The sequence below is a fragment of the Struthio camelus genome, chromosome 1 (assembly GCF_040807025.1).
Source record: "Struthio camelus isolate bStrCam1 chromosome 1, bStrCam1.hap1, whole genome shotgun sequence".
Taxonomy (NCBI): Eukaryota; Metazoa; Chordata; class Aves; order Struthioniformes; family Struthionidae; genus Struthio; species Struthio camelus.
Genome location: NC_090942.1, coordinates 105,161,736 through 105,182,569, shown reverse-complemented (window position 1 = coordinate 105,182,569; position 20,834 = coordinate 105,161,736). Strand labels below are relative to the sequence as shown.

Here is a 20,834-nt window from a genome sequence, read left to right as displayed (position 1 = left end):
TTTGCGTTAACAAGAAGTCCACAGAAGTATGCTGGTTAACAGTATTGCAAAGCTTTCATTTTTTAGATCAGAAAGAAAAGTTGCGATCATCAGAATGACCTTCTGTGGAACACAGGCTATACGTCTTCTCCGAATCACTTCTAACCACTAGGTATTATCATACTTAGGTTTACATAACATGGATGTCAGCTAATATGAACAGCAATATTTTAAAACAAATGATATGCTTACTTGTAGTAATGTTCCCAGAGGTTTCTGTATCTGCCTTGGCCTGACATATCAAAAACTGTGAAAGACAAACTGCAAAGAAAAGTGAATTAGGCACAGAAACAAAGAACAAAACCGCAGACAAAGTATTTTCTGTTACCTTGACAGAAAAAAAAGCATGATCAGCTTAAATCCTAATCAATTGGAAAAGATTCCAAAAGGAACTTTGGGTACTATATGTGCCTTCAAACTTTCCTCTCCAGCTTTGTTATCTTTCTATAGAAAGATTTCAGGATGAAAAATTTACATATTATTTGCACATTTTCTGCATAAGAGAACTAAATTGATTATAAAAAGTTACATCAAATAAAAAATAAGCTTCCATTCCGCCTCTCTTCTTCTGACATAAGTATACAATATTGTTTATAACACTGTGTAAATAAAATTCAGGAGAGCCATGACCTAACACCCACATCATGTCTTAAACTCTGTTCCTTGACAGACATCAACAGCATCCAAGGTCTTCTGTAGGTAAAAAAGGCTTTTTAAAAAAAACCCCACTCCAGCTTCAAAAAAAAGCATCACAATCTGTTAATAATGAGTGACCCAGCTACCACAGGCAGTCTTTGGAGGTCTGAGAGTTCACCTAAGTGCCAAACACAGTACAATGCTGAAAAGGAAGCTTTCTCAAAATACCAATTCCACTCTGAATTCAGACATTACCTGATTCTAGAATAGCTGCCCCTGCCATGCAAAGTTCTTAGTAACCCCCAAATGATGTTTTGATTGTAATATTACATTTATGAATTTTTTAAAATTACTCTACACTGTGTACTTGCAGGTCATATCTCGTGTTACAGAATCAGAATAAAGGAAAGCAACATAAATGGATTTACATTCTAACACAGTGAAGCCCAAAACCTGTCTCATGTATTTTACCGAGAGAGAATACATAAAAACGTGAAACCTATCAATTCCATGTGTCAGCCCAAGGAAAAAAACATTTTCTTGCAGATCTCTCATCCAAAGGGGCATGCTGGTTGGTTTGAAACCTGACCGCACCCGTTAAAAATATATAGTGAAGGTTACAAAATAAAAATACTATCTATCTCCTTCAAGCATCTTTTGTCTCATCACTTCCCATTTGTGTATCCTAGCTTTCCTTATAGCTTAGCCTTCCTTCAGCCAATAATTTCCTCCTCCTTTTCCTGACCTTCGCCTCTGCCATCTTTATACTGCTGAGGATGTAACCACTATTTTTCCTTTAATGAGATTAGACTACAATCTCTTCAGAGTCTCTCCAGTGACAGTGCTTAATGGAATACAGGCTACCATCCAAGCAACTGCCTCTCCTCAAGTCTGTAAAAGTGCTGAGATTCTCGAATTCTTTAGGAGATCAGATGCTCGTACACACCATTGCAAAACTATCTGCTTTTTCACACATACAGTTTTATAGCACTGTATACAACACGTTCTAACGCTGCCTCTCCTGAATAGTGATTAGGACTCCTGGATACTGCAGCATTTCAAACAGCAAACTGTATGACATTTCATTATACTACCACACATTATACTTAGTTACATCACACTGAAAGAGGAAAGTAAGTCCAATTAAGTATATATTCAGGTTTATTGTTAAAGGGAACAAATGAAAGAAGACATATTACCTGGATGTCTTGAATTTCTCTATATTGAATCCTATTGTTGGAACTATGTCCTGAGTTTGAGCCTTTAAAGGAAAGAAAGCATGTGTTTTGAAATCAAGTTAGAAAACACATTAACTACTGAAATCTATGGGAAACACAAACACATTACACATCTGTTTTTCCAGACTCTGTGCTCTCTGTGCAATATAGAAACTTTCTAGAAATCCAGGCATTGTATATTTAATAAGTTCCCAGAAAAGTACAATAACTCAGAACTAAGGTTTTGTATTTTCCAGAAAAAAATGGTGGATACTATTGGAGAAAAGATAAGGGCTGAAGACATTTCTGCCTTAAGAGCGAAATCCCTCCCTTTTACATTAGAATGGGTGTGTGCACATGTGTATTACCTATGAAATAAATATGAGATATGCTAATATGGAACATCACAGCTTGAAGAGTTATGACTGACATCAAAGTTCAGAATATTTTTGCACTCTGGAGATCAAAAAGTCAGCCCAAACAAAACTGCACAGTACCCCAAGCCTCTTGGATAAGTGAGGACATACTTTCATCAGCATACTAGATTGGCCATACTCCTACTTGGGTCAATGGGCTAGAGGAATCTATTTGACTTTGGGAAGCATACAACAGATCACACAATGGCCTAATTGTAGTTCTATTCAAACTATCAGATCACTAGAAGAAATCATCATTTATCAGACAGGAAAGGCCAAAACATACAGGGTTATTAATAGACGTGACTGATAACAAGGCTTACTGCTGAGCTAGCAACGCAATCCATGAGCTAAGTTGGTAAAACAAAACACCTTCTTTAAGAAGCAACGATATTGAGCAGAGAGAAAGGTCACGCTCCTTTAGATCATAAAGCTGTCTGACAAAGTAACACTCAATCCTTTCACAGACTTTCTAGAGCCTCTTATTATAAACATTGTCTATAAGCAGTTGACTCCTCCTCACATACAACTGAAGTCAGCTTAGTTTGTTCAGCTGCAGAAAAAAGGTATTTCAACAATCAAACTGTTTTGCCAACAGTTCCTGTCATCAAGGGACAACTTTGTGTGAAGCAGAAGAGGTGTTATTTCTTTAACATTTATTTTGAATATATTTATCAGGCCTCACAGAGGCAACTGCAAGCAGATGGAGAAAAATGGAAGGACACGCTTCTTGTTGCCAGTCAATTAATGCATCATTCCTAGGGCAAAGTAGCAGTTCTTCTTAGGAGCACTGGGAAAAGCCAGAGCTCAAAATCATCCGTTCATTGAACTTCCTAAAAATAAGCACTTTTATCAAGTCTGATCTAACGATATTTGTTGCACATTAGAGAATTTCTCATGCCTTGCATTCTTATTAAAACATATTTATTTTACTTGAGTAATTCTCTTCGCACCTTCTTGTATACCCATCACTATGATAAATCTTGAAGTCAGTGTTCAACCCTAGTTCTGAATCCTTCGCTGCTTAAAGCATGACATAAGAACTCTGCTATAGTGAAGGTCTCCAAAAGGTACATATAAAAATATTATTTGCCTGAGGCAAATTGTATCTTTGCCTCTAAACGACTAGCAACAGATAGTAAGTAGTTTTATAAATCTATTTAATTTTCAGTGGAAAACCAATTCCTAGGAAAGGAACAGTAGCAGTTTCTTTGCCAAGTTACATTTTTAAACTAAGCCCACTGGTATTCTACAGAAAAAGTTAATTGGAAGTTTAAAAACAACAGCTGTGTCCTCATACAAACAGCAGAATTCAAAGTATCTCAAATGCATATAACAGAGATGAACAAGCCCCTAGCCCTGAACATGCCCATCGGAATTCATCTATTCCCATTCCTTTAGCCAGAAATTCTTTAAACAATTTTTATTGTTATAACAATTCCTTAAAAACAAGGTAATCCTACTTCAGATTTTGCTCAGGATGCTAGACGTTCTTAGCGACCTGATAAACACTCATCAATGGATGAGCCAACTGCAAGTATAAATGGTAGTTACTTGAAACTTACCCTACTTTCAGAATGCTGAACCCATCATTAAATTTGTATCTTCCCACTATTTACTATTTTTATTATATATTTATTATTTCTCAATAAGAGCTTACAGCAAAGATGATAAATACAGACAAGTACAGGTTGTTATACAACTGCATTCATCCAGTATGCTTGACACATGAATTGTAATTGCTATTCTGTAACAATTACTTAAGTGACTTAAGAAAGCTCCAGGTCTTGATTTCAGCCATCATGAACATTTCCTTATTGTGCAATCTTAGAAAGTGTGCCACATTAGCAGCGTTGTAAGCATTCACACGCAAATTATGAAAACGTTTACTGAAAACATTTAACTTTAGTCAGCTTGGACCTCTCAAAATACATTTTTTCTACTGTACTAAATCACAACAGCTCTGCACACCTTTTCCACGGTCAGATTTAGTATAACAGCATGTAAAAACAGTTTAAACAAACATCAACTCTGCAATAAGAAAGTTATCAGTGAACTAAGTAAGCTACTTACATTTGAAGGTTTAAGTTTATTTATGATCGTTGTTTTGCCACTGTTGTCCAAACCAAGGCACAAAACATGAACCTCCTTTTTCTTCAGCCCAAGCCATCCTGCCAGTTTGTCAAACAATCCCATAACTCTTGCTCAAATACACAGAGATCACCTGTTGTTCAGAAGATCAAAGGAGGGAATAGCTCTTTAAAAACTGTTATAAGCACAGAAATGCTAGCACAGCAGGCGGGCATGTGGTATGAAATCCTTAAACTTTTAAAAGGATGGTATGAGTAAGATGTTAAGATGTTATACAAATACTGTCACAGCAGGCTTGCCTGGTATACTAAGTAAATGGAGTGTAAGCTGATTACAGTGAAGAAGCCTTGATACAAAAGTAGATTGGCTGTTTATAACCTTGTCTATATAACACAAGGTCCTTGGTTCACTGGGTAGCAACGCTGGCATTACTCTAAGCATTCCACATAACAGCACAACTATTATACCTCCTTACCATCCACTGAACTGGGATGAAGGGGAAAAAAAAAACCCCAAAGCAATTACATTTTATTTCAAAATGTCAGAAGTCTAGTTGGTCATCATAATTTAGACTAACACCGTATTTGCCTTCTTTAGCACCTGCTATATGATTTACTGAAACCAGAATAAATAAAGTATGCTCCGTCAGTTCAGTTGAAACACTAATTGTAACAGCTTTGCTGATATTAGCACATACAAATTAGGAACTCATTCAGTATAAATAGAACCTGATTATAATAGATTCGACAGGCATGAGGCCAGACAACATAACCCTCAGCTGCACGTCATGTGGAAGCCAAGCTGCTGCTCCTGCCCAGAAGCTGTCTGACTGAAGTTACCTGGCAGTAACACATGAGAGGGAGCTTATATCACGTGTTCTTTTGTAGTACCTGGCTGAACATGTTTTGCAAGGAGGATAACCTTTGTCTATCCTGAATAACTCTCACTGAGAATCCTTTCAACAATCATATAGCTGAAAACAAATATTTGTGATACACTCAATGAAGTATTTAATTAATGCTAGAGGAAATTTGTAATTTTTTTTTTAATAAAAAAAATACACACCTCTGAACAAGTCAGACTGTGAACTTAATTACCCTAGAAAATCACAGCAGAAAGGGAAGATGAAAAAACAAAGTCAATGAAAAGTATTCAGACTCACTTCTTCAGTAAGTAATTACAAAATGATGATTAACCACCTTCTGCTATAAGTCAGTTTCAAATTTTTAAAGTGAAATTAGTCCCTTAAACTATCATCTTTGCTTATAGTATGAACTTTTTTTTTTAAATATGGATCTTTTTTTAAAGTTTTGGCACTACAATGCATTTTGATGCAGTAATCTGTAGAGTGGCTATGTCCGTAATAGCTATAAACAGTTGTTACCAGACCAAACAAGCCTAAAACTAGTTATAGCAATTCTCTCATTAAGAAAAAAAAGTTTCCTCTAACTTCAGAAGAAAGACTTCTGAAAGAACAGGGGTTACATTTCATTTTTCCAGTCCCAAGTATTCTAGCCTGTGTGAAACAATGTCTCTCTCAATGAACCAAACTAACTCAAGAAAAAGGGGTGTAAATTGTGACTTAAAGGGAGCATGCCATGTCCCGGATCTTATACATTCATTCACAAAATTGAGGGCTGAGATGAGAAGAGGCAATGACAAAGGGAAGGAGGAGTGAACCTTGCAGACACTCTTAAGTGAAAGAGGAGAAAGTAGAAGAACTTAGATGTTTATAGGACAACCCTAAAATGCGTTCTTCAACAACAGTTTCTAGCTAACTAACATTTTTCTAGCAGAGTTTCATAACAACTGGCAAAGTTATTATTTAAAAATATAACGGGAAAAACATACTCTTCCTTACTTGTCCTTTTTCTTCCATGCTTCTCCTCAGCTAAAAAGAGTTACCAGTGAAGAGATCAGCTCCCTGGAACAAACTAAGTATAACTAGTTCAAAAGGCAAGCATTTAGGAAAGCAATTTATGTGAAACAGGAATTTTATTGGAAATCAGATCTGCATTCAACTGGCACAACAGGTGATGTTATCATTGAGGTAACTTGCACCTAAAGCACATAAGATCCTTTTCTTGCCAACTGATATTTAGCCTATGGCACTAAATAACATATAACATTAGACCTACCCTAAAATTATTTGAAAGAGAGTTTGGTCAAGTAACTTGTTTCCAAACTCCATGAATCTACTACGTCAGGACCTGCAATCTAAACTAAGTCTATTTAGGCAGCAGTGATTGATATTCACTGTGCCTAACCAGGCTGTGAAACTCTTGAAGCAGATAAACTGCTCATGCAAGGCATTTGGAGAAGCAGTGCTTAAGCAGGCTGTGAAACAGCATCAGGTGAACCACACGGCCCTGAAGGCACTCCTGCAAATGATGTCCGGGCTCTGCCACCTCCCTTCTGTGGCTAAGCCGTGCATCACAACCCGCTACCCTGCTTATCAGCGCTAAGCATGAACGACAAATTAAAACGTGTGCTAGCCGCGTTGCGGGTATTTTGAGTTTTTGAGAAGGTGATCAGGCCAGACAGCCTCCAGAGGCCCCTTCCAAACTAAACCATGCTGTGGTTCCATTTAATTCGCTTGGATGAGCTGAATAAACCAGGTTATTTACAGTTATTTACATTAAACGCTGAGATACCAGGGCTGCCCAGGCCATCCTTTACGGTCAGTATCATTTAAAACTCCGACCAGAAGCCCTCTTTCCCCTACTCCCACAGCGAGCAGGAGAGGAGCTCTGGGCCTGCCAGGACCGGCGTGGTGCCTAGGGCCGGAGCTGGGAAGCCTCCAAGACGCCAGGACCAGGTGGTCCGGCTGCTCAGCGCTGCCTGGAGGACGGCGCTTCCCTGCCCCTCCCGCCGCGGCGGCACCGAGGCCCCCAAGGACGACGAGCAGCTCCGGGCCGGCGGCGGAGCTTCCCGCCCACGCTCCCTCACAGCAGACCCGGGCCGGCCGGGCAGCCGCGGGGCCGGCGAAGCGGAGTGGAGCCGCAAGGGCCCCGCGACGCCCACACCCGCCCCCGGCCGCAGCACACACCTCAGCCCGCAAGATGTCGCCCGGGCCCGGCCCGGCACCAACCGCCACCGCCTGCGCCGTTACCGCGGAAACCGCCGCGCCGCGCTGCGCCCCTCCACCCACCGCCCCTTCGCCAAGCCCCGCCCCCTGAGCCCACCTCCTCCGCGGCCGCTCGTCAGCCGCAGCCACGCCCCTTCCGGCGAACTCGCCAGGCAGTGCCCCGCCGCCAGCTGGAACCCCGCCCCTTTCCAGTCGGGGCCACGCCCCCCAACGGCGGCCGCTCGGCGGTTTGAGGCGGTTACGGGCGGCGCAGGGGGCGCGAGGGTGGGCTCGGGGAGCGGGGCGGCGGCGGCGGGCGGCGGGCGGCGGGCGGCGGGCGGCGGGCGGCGGCCCCCCCCCGGCCCAGGAAGCTCGCCTACAGTCGGGCTCACGGCTTGCTCCGCTTCCGGCACCGACGCCGTTCTTGCTGTTCCCAGAGTCGCCTTCCTTTGGAGCGCAGCTCCCGCAGGAGCGCGCAGGGAAACCCCCCCGCGGGTTAATGTAGGAAGAAAAGCCTCACACCGACGGGAGACCAGCGTAGCGGGGTCGGGTGCTGGCAGCCAGCCAAGCTCCTCAGCAGGCGGCTGGTGGAGTGCAATATACAGGGGAAGCGTTAAGCTCGTCTGTGGTTTAGGTAAATACAGTAACTGGGGTTTGAGTTGGCAGCTTGTTTAGGCTAGACACGGCAGAGAGAAATACACTTCTATTAATTTTTTCGCCCTGCAGCATAGGCCAGTCAGACCGGCTGGTGCTAGGTCTGCTGCGTGGGGGTAAAATGACTTGTTCCCACTTGAAACAGGAGGTGATACAACCTAAAACCCCGTCTCCTTCCTGCCACATACCTACGTTTAAAGGCCAGAATTGTTCTGAATTTTGTAAAAATGAGTACGGTGACTTCCTGGGTTGCTGTGTTTATCGAAAGTAGCTGGGCGGGCTGCGGTTAAAACCGGCTTGTCATTTTTAAATTGGAACAGCACCACAGGCTTTTCTCACTGCGTCTCGTTTCTGTGGCGCTGCAGTAGTCACTGGACGGCGGGATGTCCCCTTCCCTGCACTGGGGGCGAGCAGCGCCCTGCGCTGCAGACCCTACGCCGTCGAGCAGAGCACAGCCCTCGGTGGGCAGCCCTGCACGCTGTCCCATGCTCGCTTCTCCCAGAGCAGCAGCGCAAGCCAACCCACCGCGACAACACTCAGCCCCCTGCGCTCCTCCCTCGTTACGCTCCTGTAATGCCGGGTCTAAAGTGTATTTCTGGGTTTGTCCTTCGTTTTTAAAACAGAAGGTAAATGAAGAGCGAGGGGTGGGCAGCCATGGGTCTGCCCCTGCTTTCTGAAAGAGGGTCTGTACTGCTGCTTGGCTTGAAGCAGTTTTCCTTCACGGAGTTCCAACCCTCAACGGTGGAAAAAAAAAATCAGTCTAGTTTCACCTGTGCTGAACATTGCTTTCAATCTACTGTCTTACTTTCTGCTCTGAGGAGAGGAACAGGAGTGGTAGAAATAGCCGCTGAATACCTGTGTGGACAGTTCTTGCTGCTAAGAATCTAAAGCCAGAAACTCCAGTTACCATGTGCTTGACATTAAACTTCCAAGACTAAAAATAGTCCCCAAGTTTTGTGGTCTATTGCTTGCCTTTGTAGTTCGGACTGTTGCTTTCTACTGTTATTAAGGGTTCAAGGTAAATTGCAATCATAATTTTAATGATTTCCCTACACCCAGAAGGGTTCTGACTAGAAGATAAGATTTCCTCATAATGACATTATGACACGTTAAAGGAAAACCAAGTAGTGTAAATCTCAGAATGAAATCATGAGTTGAAGCACTTTCTCAATGCTAATCAAGTGGTGAGGTAAATCTACTTTAGAGGACTGTTTCATCTCCTGCTTTTCATACTGAAATTAGTCAGTATCTAGTTCTAAAGAAGAACTAGTTCTAAAGTCAACAGAGATAAGAATGGCAAAGACATTTCTGTAACCAAATCTAAAATGAAAAATTCATTCGTTGTTGCATGCACCATGCTAAAGCTGACAGCCCTTAGTGAGAGAGCTCTTCCCGTGTAAGATGTGCAAGATGTCATGGATTATGTACATCGGGCGTTCATTTCTTAATCTACACATAATTTTGTTTAGTTTTGCATAACTGAATGATATAACACAGGACAGAACATATGACGTTAGGAAATGAAAGGCTAGTTATAATTTTACATTTTAAACTTTTTGAGGTGGGGCTGAATATTATATTTGGCAGTCTTTACTTGTTTGTGAATCCCTGTGCATTGCCTTGGCATTATTTAAATAATATAATCAGCTATAAAACCATACGTATTAGTGAGAGTTTTGGAAAACAGTAGAGAAGGAATTGCACGGAAGGAGTTGTGTGGATCAGTGAACAACTGTAAGGAGAGTGAACAATACTGCAAACTACAGTGGTAAATATTAAGTGGTAGGTGTGTTCTTTTGCTGCAACCTCCCCCACCCCAGCACCCTGAAGTACCTTAAGTCTTAGAACATATTTCTGGTCCATCTTTATTAGTTAAGCAACTATTTTTTTTTTGTTTTTGCGTGGTCATGTATGACGGGCTTCACTGGGTATCATCATATTCATAAATTAAGGCAAAACAAAAACAACAAGTCGGAAATAACCACCAGTACTGTAACTTTTATTTGCTAATAAATATCTTAATAAACAGGCTTACCCCATCTGTAAGACCTGATAATGCCTCTTAGGAAATCATAGAAAAATAAAATACAATAATAATCAGTAACTTGTACTTTGTACAAAAATCGTATTATGTTGCTCAGCAGGTAGCTTTGCCAAACCCCATATTCTTTCTGCAAATAGATGGCATATGTAATGCAATTCACCTTAAAAACATCCTAATGTTGAGAGCTGAGCATTCTATTACACTATTAACTTGTAGGCATGCCAGCACATGAAAATTTACATGGAACATCATAGTATCATAATAGAATTAAAAAAAAATGGGAACACCACTTTTCAGTAAATATGAACAACTTCATTTCTAATGTAAATTCGCCTTGGGACTGCAAATCAGTATATTAAGCTTGTTATTTCATGGCTGTTCCTACTATACTGTTATAAACTGGCTAAAAGACAGAAAAATGGATTTGGAACTTAAATGGGAGATATATTACATGAAGAAAAGTCATTCTGAATGGTGAGGCAGTCCCAGGGGGGAAACAACTATACGAGCTGTGAAATGTTCAGTCTCTCAGAATTAGTAGATCTTGCTTGCTGTATGCAATGCTACACAAGTTCAGACCAGTGATATAACTTAGAGGTACAGTACCAAGGTTGCTTTTCCGTGGGATGAATGGTGAAGATTTTAGTTTCAGGTAGTTGCCATTATTCAAATATATCTCGGTAAGAGGAAAGGAAACAACTGCAAAACACAAATGTTATCTGGGATCTTCAAAGAAAAAGTGTTTTTCAGAGTACTGATAAGGATACAAGATCTGTGCTGAGGCCACGGTTTGTTTGTAAAATACTTTGCAAGTATTATCGTGATTATATTGTTACTTTAGAAGCCATCTACCTTTAAAGTTTTGACATGGCTGCTTAAATATATAATCTAAAGTGTCTGTCATCAAATAGTTATTCATATATACACATACATTGATACATTTTATGGCTATGCTAGAACAGCGAACTATGAAGAGCAGTCATATTTAATTGTGCACAATCTAATTTCACAGAAGAGACAGAGATTAAAACCCCTTTTAATTCATATACGTTTAAAACCAACACACAGAAATAGAGGCTATCCTGAGAAAACATACCAACCACATTATCTTCCAAGAGAAAATCAAAGCTAATTTCTGGAAGGTAGGCCAATATTTTTCTTGTATCTTTTCTGTAAGCGAAAATGTTTGTTTTGCAGGTTTGCAAACCTGATGACAAAATCAAAACAATTTCTGCCACCCTGATCAATGAAGGTTGCTTTGCCAGAAGATAATCCATTGCCTTTCAGTAAATATGGTTTCACATGATCTTTTTAAGCCTTTTTTTCCTTGCTAAACTGCAGATACAATCCTGAGAAGTAGAGGGTACCTGTCCTTGCTACTGAAGTCACTAGGAGCTGAAGTTGTACTGCAGCAAACAAGAATAAGTCCTTTTTGTTAGCCTATGGGTTTTTCAGTCATGGCATCACCATGTGTGATCCAACTGATACCATGAGGGAATTTTGGCATTGACCTCAGCAGAAGTAGGACCCAAAGCTTTAGCTAGGAACAACATGTATTGAAGTACTAACTTCACCAGGGTTAACCCAGAAACAACTTTTCCCACACTTCTCGGAAATAGACCTCTACCTTATGTAGAAAAGTTGGAAGAAGAAATTGCTGCAAAAAGAAATGCCATTTTAAAATGAAGTACTGCCAATTCAAACCTAACTCTTCCTTAGGGAAAGGCTGATACAGATTCCTGGCTGTAAGTTTTAAAATGAAGCATGTGCATTTCTTAGGAATTTTAGAGCAGGATGCTTTCCTTGAAATAGGGACTTCACTGATGAGAGTGCAGTAAACAGAACCACTGGGAGGACGGGAGGACATTATTATTATTATTATTATTTTTTGCTATTGTGCCTCTCAATAACTGAGAAATCACAGAACTTACACTACAATGCACTAGGAGTATAAAACAGAGCTTGTTCAAAGAGGAAAATAATCAGATAGAGCAGCTATTATGAAGGGGAGATCACACTATATAATGGTATACGTTTAGGAAGAAAATAAAGAAATAAAGATAATTAAATCCTATAAATGAAGGTTGTATATTTTTGGTAGGTTCTGTTTGTTTGATGGGGAGAATAGTTTTATCCTGAATTTAAGTCCATGAGTTTGTGGAATTTTCTGAGGGGAAAAAAAAAAATCATTTCTCTTAGATACTACAGTGCTTCTATTAGATGTGTAGTATAATGCTTGACATTTGCTTTAAACTACTTATTCCAAACTTGATGATGGTAGCCCACTGCAGATAAAACAGCAGTGCAACAAACACCTTTTGTATCTTGCAACTCATCTCTACCACGTTGAAGGGAACCATAATCTATTTCACCACATCCCTGAGGTAGCAACTTTTACCTTTTATGCTCAGTGCACTCTCTTTACCCCTTTTAAAGCAGGCCATCCCTTCTGTGCAAATCTATAGAAAGTCTTGATCAAAAAAACTATTTCATTCCATTGACATCTGTTTATGGATTTAACTGACTTTCGAGCATGCCCTGAACGCCTCAGCTACATCCTACAACTGAACAAATTAATGCTAGCAAAAAGTTCTAGCAATAAATTTGAATTACAAGACAACGTATTTCCTAATAAACGTTGGTCCTCTAACAACAAATGAACTATGACAGGAAGACAGAATTTATTTGGAGAGCTGATTCCTACACGCTATACGTGTTACTCAGGGCTTCATCCTACTGCCATTGAAGTCGGTAACAAATTCTCATGAATTTTGGTCACAGCAAGAGGGTGCTTTTTGACACTGAAACAGTTAATTCCTCACAAAGTTACATCATTGTCCCAGTAACTACTCAATCAAGAAGTTTATTAAAATCCTTCAGCAGGATATGGAAATACTAGGTCTTTTAGAGCAGAACCTTCACAAGACAAAAATGTAACTTGTGAAGTTGGCATTTACTAACTAAAATAATCTACAAATTTAAAAAATTGGCTGTATTTTTTCATCTAATCCTTTTACTCATAAAGTGATTCTGATGACAAGTTATACAGCTCAGCACATTCAGTATATAAAAAATTATTCTTGTTTTGCTTTTCTCTTCACCTCTTACTCATTGTCAAGAAGAGCTCAGTCTGAATGAGAGAAAACTGAAAATTCAATTTTTAAGCCACTCTTAACTGGATAGCTCTACTTACTGTTTGTTTAGGCTCCTCTCAAAAAAGCCACTATGGACCATGAAGAACAATTAGTCTTTCAGTTATAAGTTTAGAAAATTATATTTACTGGAGATTCTAATCTAAATTGTGATGAGTGTACTGGTTTTTTATTGTAGGCTGGGCCCTGGAGAACCAGCAAAAGTATTTTGTCCTCCAGCTGTTGTAGAGGACCCTCACAGCATTATGCTGTGATGATATTCTGAAAATACTCCCTAGCCTGATTCAATGGGCACTTTTTCACAATTCACAACCAGAAGTGAGTATTTGGATTCCAGTGTGGATTTCCCCAAAATATGATTTTTCAGATCCTAGATTCAAGGTTATTTATCATAAAACCAAGGGTCTAAATCTTCATCAATTATCATACGATACAGGTATTAGAAAACATACAATATGCTAAACCTTTGTGAAATAAAGATGTACTTGGGAAGTCTTTTGCAGGAAGAGAAGGTAAGGTATACCGATGTAAAACATTTAAAGAAACATACATACAAATAGATATTGCTATGTCAATTGTTGTTATGTTATTTCACATATGAAATATGGAAATATATTTTAACTCTAATCCCTTTTTTAACCTCATGTTCCTTCATTAAGCATTTTTTTCCTGTTTTCCTTTCTAAAATTCAACACATCTGGTTACAGTATCTACTGGCATATCCTTACTCAAATTCCCTTGAAAATTTCCCTCGTTTAACCTCATAAGAGCCTGTAAATGGATATTTAAAAGAAAATCATTTAATTGTAAGATGTTTAAACATCTTTGGTGACTTCAGCAGAGGGATTCAAAGTATTTTTATAGAATGGTCTACATCCTACTAGAGATATTGGCTCACGGGCACCTCTCTTCCCCTTGACAATTACTAAAGGTTTCTACAGTAACTGGGTACATGGAACAGAGTTGGTAGAAAAGCATTTGCTGTGGTGGCATTAGAAGGGCCAGTAGCAGGTGACCAGCCAGCTTTCTGTAAGCCAGTCTGAAAAACTTTTTTCTTCTGCCTGTGGAGGAAAAGAGAGCCTGTCCATTTCCGGATAACAAGCCAGGGAAGTTTGGGAAGTACTATACACATACAGTGCATGCTGCTTAAAAATTTCAAAGCCAATGGTGCAATTAAACCTCATTAGCATTACTGGGAGGTATTTAACTCCCAATTAAATTCCGCAGGTTTGAAAAATCTCAGGCATTATGATACATGTTATATATACAATTCCTTATATACATATACACACCATTTTTACATCCATAATGTGCTCAACATAGCCTGGCCCCTAATCTGAGGATCTGCATACAACCATACCACTCATGGATGAGCAGTGTGCATTAGTAAATATGGTATATGATGGCAGTAGATACTTATGAGCTCTAAATGCATGGAATTGTCTTGTGCAACTTCTTTTGTTTCTGTTAGAGCTCTCTAGCACAATAAGGACAGTTCTTGCTTTGGGATCTTATTCTAGTCTTTAGGGACTTTCTTCCTTTTCAGGGCTGAGCTGTTTGTCTCTCCAGAAGATTTCATGATCACTGTACTATTCAGTGTTAGCTCGGCCTCAGAAATCTCTCTCTTGCTCTCAAAAAAAAAAGTCTTTTTTTTTTTTTAAATAATCTTAGCCTTTTATTCGGGAAAGATCAATTACTAGGTGAACAAGGGTCTTCTGAAAGAAAATTGTTCTAACAGAATACAACGCTCTTGAACTATGCACAGATGCTATGGTAAGTCACGTATATAAATTTTAAATATTTTTCTAGAGGATGCACTAGAATATAGCCTTGTATTATGACTCTTACTATCGTTACTCTAAAAGAGGTGTTGGATTGAGTTAGAAGTGAGTCCTCTGACTGATACAGTTGCTGCAGCCGCATTCATTACTATATCCTTTCCATGCTATGCAGAGCATATTCCAAGACAGACTGAGACCATGAAGGGGTGGGTACACTTACCATATGTTCATAAGGGAAGTTCCCAGCTGCCAGAATGGTTCCCATGGAACCATTCCATCAGGCAAGCTAAAATAGCTGAATACATGCTTCTATTTGCAGTGGGGCCAGCTGACATGCAGTAACTGGCCCTCAGGGTAAGTTAAAGTACGTTCTGCGCTGCTTTAACTTGGCTGCTGAAAGAGTCCCGTAGGGTCATTCTAACATGGCAATTGCTCTGGTAAATACGCTCTTACGAGGCACTTCCACAATCCCAGCTGTTCCACACTGTACTTCTCCACTGCATCTGTATAAAGGGAGTCTGTATGTTACTTGTGATCCGCCTTTGTGACCTGTATGAAGCTGCACTGAAACAGAGCTTAAGAGAGCCCAGAATTAGGCTCGTGACACCTACAAAAATGGAAAATTATTAGCCTTAAATTACAAAAAATCAAAATATTACAATCTATGAGTTGAATATCAAAATAATCCAGCTAATACCTAACAAAATTTTGGACAGAGAATGCTTCATCCAGACCAACGAATTAATTCTGAATTTATAGCTGATTGTACTATTTGCAATTAAAAGATTTTCTTACACTGAAAGGTCTTGGCTGATGTCTTAAAGCAGAACATGTGGCTGAGCTTTTATTGAACAGCCATTGAACTGACATTCATGGGAAATGAAAAGGGCAACTTAAGTTTAGGGAAAACGTAGATGACATAGCTCAATTCCCTTCGTTTCACCTCATGAAAATCCCAGTGCTTCTCAAGAAGTCCAATGTGAAAACATCTCGTGAGCCAAATCTACTAAACCTTCTGCTGTTACTTGTTTAACGTCGGCATTATGGACTAGGTCCTCTCTTTTTCAGGGGCTCAGAAGGAGGACTGGATACAATCAAGGCACGAGATTCATCTGACTGAACACAGGTGCCTGGATCTAAGCTAGTCATTTTGGTCTCGTTCACAGTGAAGAAGGAGAAACAGGTGCTTCTCTGGCACAATTCATCTCACCCAAAACATATAGGTAACATATGTCAGATGACTTGCCTTCTACAAGGGCCCACTTCTCTTCCTTGATTCAAAGGGAGCCTCAGATGGCTGGCTCAAATGCAGACCTCCAAAATTACATGAAATCTCTTCCCAGGAGGTCTCAGGCCTCTGACTGACAAGTGGGCATGGCCTGAGTAAGGATGACTGCTGTGGTTTCCTTGTTAGAGGTTGGCCTCACTCTGCTGCAAGGGCATCCGAGTTGCTTGTCAGTCAACTTTGGAAGCATTGTGGTTGGCACGGGATGGACAGCTGGGGATAGTGCACTTGTTGGCCAAGGGACGCCGACCTGGCCCTGCTCAGCAGTCAAGCCCCTCATTTAAAACATTTGGAGGTAATGCTTATAGTTTGTACAGATGGATGGCTTTTGTTCTAGATGAATGACAATCAGATCTGTGGGAATAACCTACAGAAGGATTTTACTTGTAAATAACTAACTTAGAACTATTTCCTTATGCCCACATTTTAATACATATTTTGGCTTGCATATCACGCACACTTTATTTCATGACCTTTCAACAAGTAGTTTCAGTCATGAAGCACTGTGCAGTGTGGGCCAGATTTTCAAAAACAGCCTAGTAGATTTGCTTACATTTGTTAAATTTACACTCTAACTGCACAATGCAAGCTGCAGGATGACTGAAGACAGCTAATTTTCACCTGAAAAAAGTATCCCCTTACAAAGGAAGCTACTGTAATTTCGCACATACACTTGTGGCCTGCACAGAATTACACACACATTTGAAAAACAACACCTGTTTTTTTTTTTTTTAAATGAAGAACAAGAAATTTAAAAAGCCCTAGTATTGGCACTTTTGTTTGCACTGAATAAAACAGAATAGGTGTGTAAGCGGAGCAAGAGAAAATGAAATGTTTCCAAAATGGGGGAAATGTAAATTTGATCAAGATAACAATTACAAAAGTGTCATACTGCACAACAACAACAAAAAACCAAGCCATATAAACCCACAAAATCCTGGAGAGGATTTACAATGTTTTTAATGCATGTCCTCACCAAAAGAATCCCTTGTTCGCTCCTTTCTGGTTACCCAAACTCTTGTTTATATAAAAAATATATCTGATTAATAAATGTTTTAATATTGTTATTATATTTGTTCTATTGAAAATATATTTTCAGTAGTGTGATAAATCTGGAAATTAATTTCCATGAAACATATCCAGGTTGTGTGCATGTAACGTGCAGTTTTGCATCCACACTACCAGGAATGAATAAATGTGCAAAGGAGAATTAAATAGTGCACATATATGGTTTGGATTAATTATGGGTAGTTTTGAAACTTCATTAACAAATAACAGACTTATACCTCCTCAGTAATGTATTTAAATGTGAGAGAGGTTCCTTCCGCAGATGGCCATGGAAGCAATGGCAGGCAAAATGGAAAACAAAGTAATGAAGGAAAATCATCTCTTACATTACTCTGTGATGTTACTGTTTTTAAAAGGCTTCAAAAGTAAGTACAATTTTCTTTTCATAAGAGAACCCTTTCCAAAAACTATTCAGATGTGGAATTGGGACACAAATGTTCCAAGTGACAGTCACAGAAAAGAACAAAAGCTTTTTTTCCTCTAAAGGCCTGTGATCCTGTAAAGCACACATGCTTGTACAGTCCTACTGAGTTCAGTGGGACTACTCATGCTGATAAAATTACCTTTGTAGCTAGAGTAGAACTGGTACTGCCCTTCTTTAAACATGCTTATCAAATTGGCATTGAAGAGCGCTGGTGAATCCTTCTCTTTAGGCAACTTGTTCCTTAGTTAATCTGTTTTTTTAATGGAAAAAAGGGAAATGTACTCAGTTCTCTACTGTTATCCCAATTAAATTACTGAAGTTATTGCAGCATAAAGTAACAACAGTGAATCAGGCCTAGCAAGTCTTACTCTGTGAACTGGCTGGAAGCATAATCTTTTCTGAGTTGCTTTCTGCTTTTCCTCCTCTGCCACCAGTATACAACAGCCTTTTCCCAGTGTCAGGAAATACACTTTGATTTACAAGCTGTAAATTAAGCAGTAAATATCATTATGATTACATAAAGTAGTTAATTCATTTTGATATACACATATACTTTACTAATTGCCCAAATGCACATTTTAACTGAAGATTTGTAATGCTCAAGTACTTTGGAATGCCATGTAGCTTAAAAAAGTCCTCCAAACTATGTATAAATTAACAAAAGCATCTGCACCCAGTTTATATGCGGCATGCATGTAGGTCTGTGCGAGGCTTCTACAGCACGCAGACATGCGCTCATTTCTCCGCTCCTAGTAGCGCATGTCCCATGCAACAGTTTGGAAACGTAGCCCAGCATGTCTGTGAAAGTTGTCTGAATAAAACATGAAAGCTTTAAGTCTTACAGAGGTATACATACTACTGTAGGCCTTTGCAGCCATTTTCTTGCATGTAAATATGGCTATTGAAGAGTTCTAAAGATAATTATCTTCGATGTCTTTAGATATTTGCACTAAATGAAGATCTAGCCTGTAGTAACGAGAACTCCATTTCAGCAGAGTCTGTGTTTTACTTCTAAAAGCAGTTAGAAGTAGACTCAAGGCAACATATAATTACACTGCTGTCCTATGTCTCCTTTTCTGCCTATATACAATATAACTGAATGCCACCGAGTGTAACTTCCAGCATTAGCTTGTGTTTGTACCACTGCCCTCAGCTGGATGGTATGGCTGATCTGCTACCATGGGAATAAACACATCACCCCTCTGATGGCTGGCCCTCTAAGCTCTACTACCACTGATGGAAATTCTCCTCAGTTCAAGTAGTGGAGGCCTGCGTTTTTGGAACAGAAAGCTTTCTGAAGTCTATGTGGCCACAGCATAGCTGACAACCATGTTTTATACGTGCCTAAGGAAACATTATAATCAGTTTTCCGGGGATAATTTGCTGCGTAGTAGAAGCAAACGCTGATTATTAAAAAAAAGGCTGAGTGGTGAAAAATCACAAGAATGAACAAATTTTCCAACTTAATCTACAATTTAAAGCATAAAAAGTGTCGAGTGCTAAAGTAATTCAAAATCAAGGACCTTAAGATTTCAAATACAATATTTTCTCTCTGTCCTCCCAATTCACACAATGGAAGTTCGCTAGATGAAATCATCGGTCATTTCTGCAAAGAATTCTAACATTTTTAAGCACGAGCTTACCAGCATTTAAACTATTATAAAGTAATGTTACGATAGGACCCATACATTCCGATTTAATTAAGAGATAAAATAAATATTTATGTCAAACTTCTCCTTGATTGCACATTTGATATTGGAAGTTACAGGGTCACAGAACATGAAAGAAGTCAAATACTTTTCAATCTACCAGCAAACTCTAAATACATTGATAAAGAAGCCACACCAGGCCAAACAGATTGCTACTTTCAAATAAATAAGTTCATGAAAGTTTCCCAAAAACTGTTATACAAAGTTACACATCCATGCTGAGTTATTCATCAATGTGCAGCAAGAGTCTTGCAGTAGGCCAGGATTTTATTGGCAGATAACTGACGAAGGAACTATGCAGTGTGATTAAAAATTCCAGTTTGGAAGCATTAACATAGAAGTATGTTTATAGTCTGAACAGGAGACTGCAGTTCTTGAAGTTGGGAAGAGCAGAAGGGAAGAATGAGAATATTTTCCATTTTAGAAATGCTGAGGCACAAAACACAGTTGATTCTAGTACTTTCATACATGAAATCCTTTCTCCTGTATGTGCATCATGTGTAACCGCAAAGTCTGTAAACTGCTCACTATTCGTCTCTGGTGTCCAATGAGTACAACTCCAATTCTTCTAATGTCACTGTAAGATAAAAAGTTTCATCTTGGAGGCAGGTATACCAAAGCCTCTTGCATACAAAAGATAATAAATACATGATGAATTGCTCCATTTCAGAACAGTTTATTTCTTGACTGGGATACATAAGAATGCTGCAAATGTTCACGTTTTCTGCACCTGCCAATTCTGCATTTTTAAAGACAGCCATTTAAGAAAAAAAATCTTGTAGTCAGAGTACTGCTATCTGCTGTAGTATGATCAGTGAAGTAATTCTTCCAAATCCTGAGTAAGAACCTAAATGAGCTCTAATAGTCAACTTTTAGTACTGCAATAGTAACCATTTTTTCCCCATTCCTACATGCAGGGGAACAGAGCTCATACACTCACTCTTGCAGTCCTGAGGCTGGAATACCTGAGACTGTGCTTTCAATAATTTGGGGAATGGTGCTGAGAGAAGGTCTAAAGAGCAGCATAGCAGTGAGTCTACTCACTTGACCGGGATTTCCCTCCCAGTTCACCTTCATCTCATCTAGCCCTGCACCACAGTGGGGGCAACACAACCATGGAGCATGCCTCTGTCAGGAACAAAGTCAACAGCCCTCAGCATCCAGCACAGCCCACTAGTTCAGTTGTTCTCTAAATATCACCAACCGCAATACGCCGAGAAAGATCAGAGAAGCAGCAAGGGCAGGAAATTT

General features: G+C 39.6%; 2 protein-coding genes across 10 annotated transcripts in view; both read right to left on the bottom strand.

Moving 5' to 3' along the window:
* The window catches only part of CRYBG3 (crystallin beta-gamma domain containing 3), a 124,214-nt gene extending 116,640 nt beyond the window's left edge, over positions 1–7,574 (bottom strand). For 2 of the 4 annotated variants that reach the window (XM_068909292.1, XM_068909262.1), the window contains exons 1-4: positions 7,449–7,574; positions 4,382–4,532; positions 1,875–1,936; positions 232–300 (exon numbers count right to left, since the gene is read on the bottom strand). In XM_068909292.1, the coding sequence (XP_068765393.1) occupies positions 232–300; positions 1,875–1,936; positions 4,382–4,504 (254 nt within the window). In that variant the 5' untranslated portion in view covers positions 4,505–4,532; positions 7,449–7,574. Of the gene's footprint in view, positions 1–231; positions 301–1,874; positions 1,937–4,381; positions 4,533–5,464; positions 5,498–6,250; positions 6,271–7,448 lie in introns of those variants that run through there. The other 2 variants (XM_068909274.1, XM_068909270.1) reach the window with 2 other exon arrangements.
* Positions 7,575–10,098: 2,524 nt separating this feature from the next.
* The window catches only part of EPHA6 (EPH receptor A6), a 536,080-nt gene continuing 525,344 nt past the window's right edge, over positions 10,099–20,834 (bottom strand). For all 6 annotated transcript variants that reach the window (XM_068909219.1, XM_068909191.1, XM_068909211.1 and 3 more), the window contains one exon: positions 10,099–20,160. In XM_068909219.1, coding sequence (XP_068765320.1) covers positions 20,046–20,160 — 115 coding nt within the window. In that variant the 3' untranslated portion in view covers positions 10,099–20,045. The remainder of the gene's footprint in view (positions 20,161–20,834) is intronic.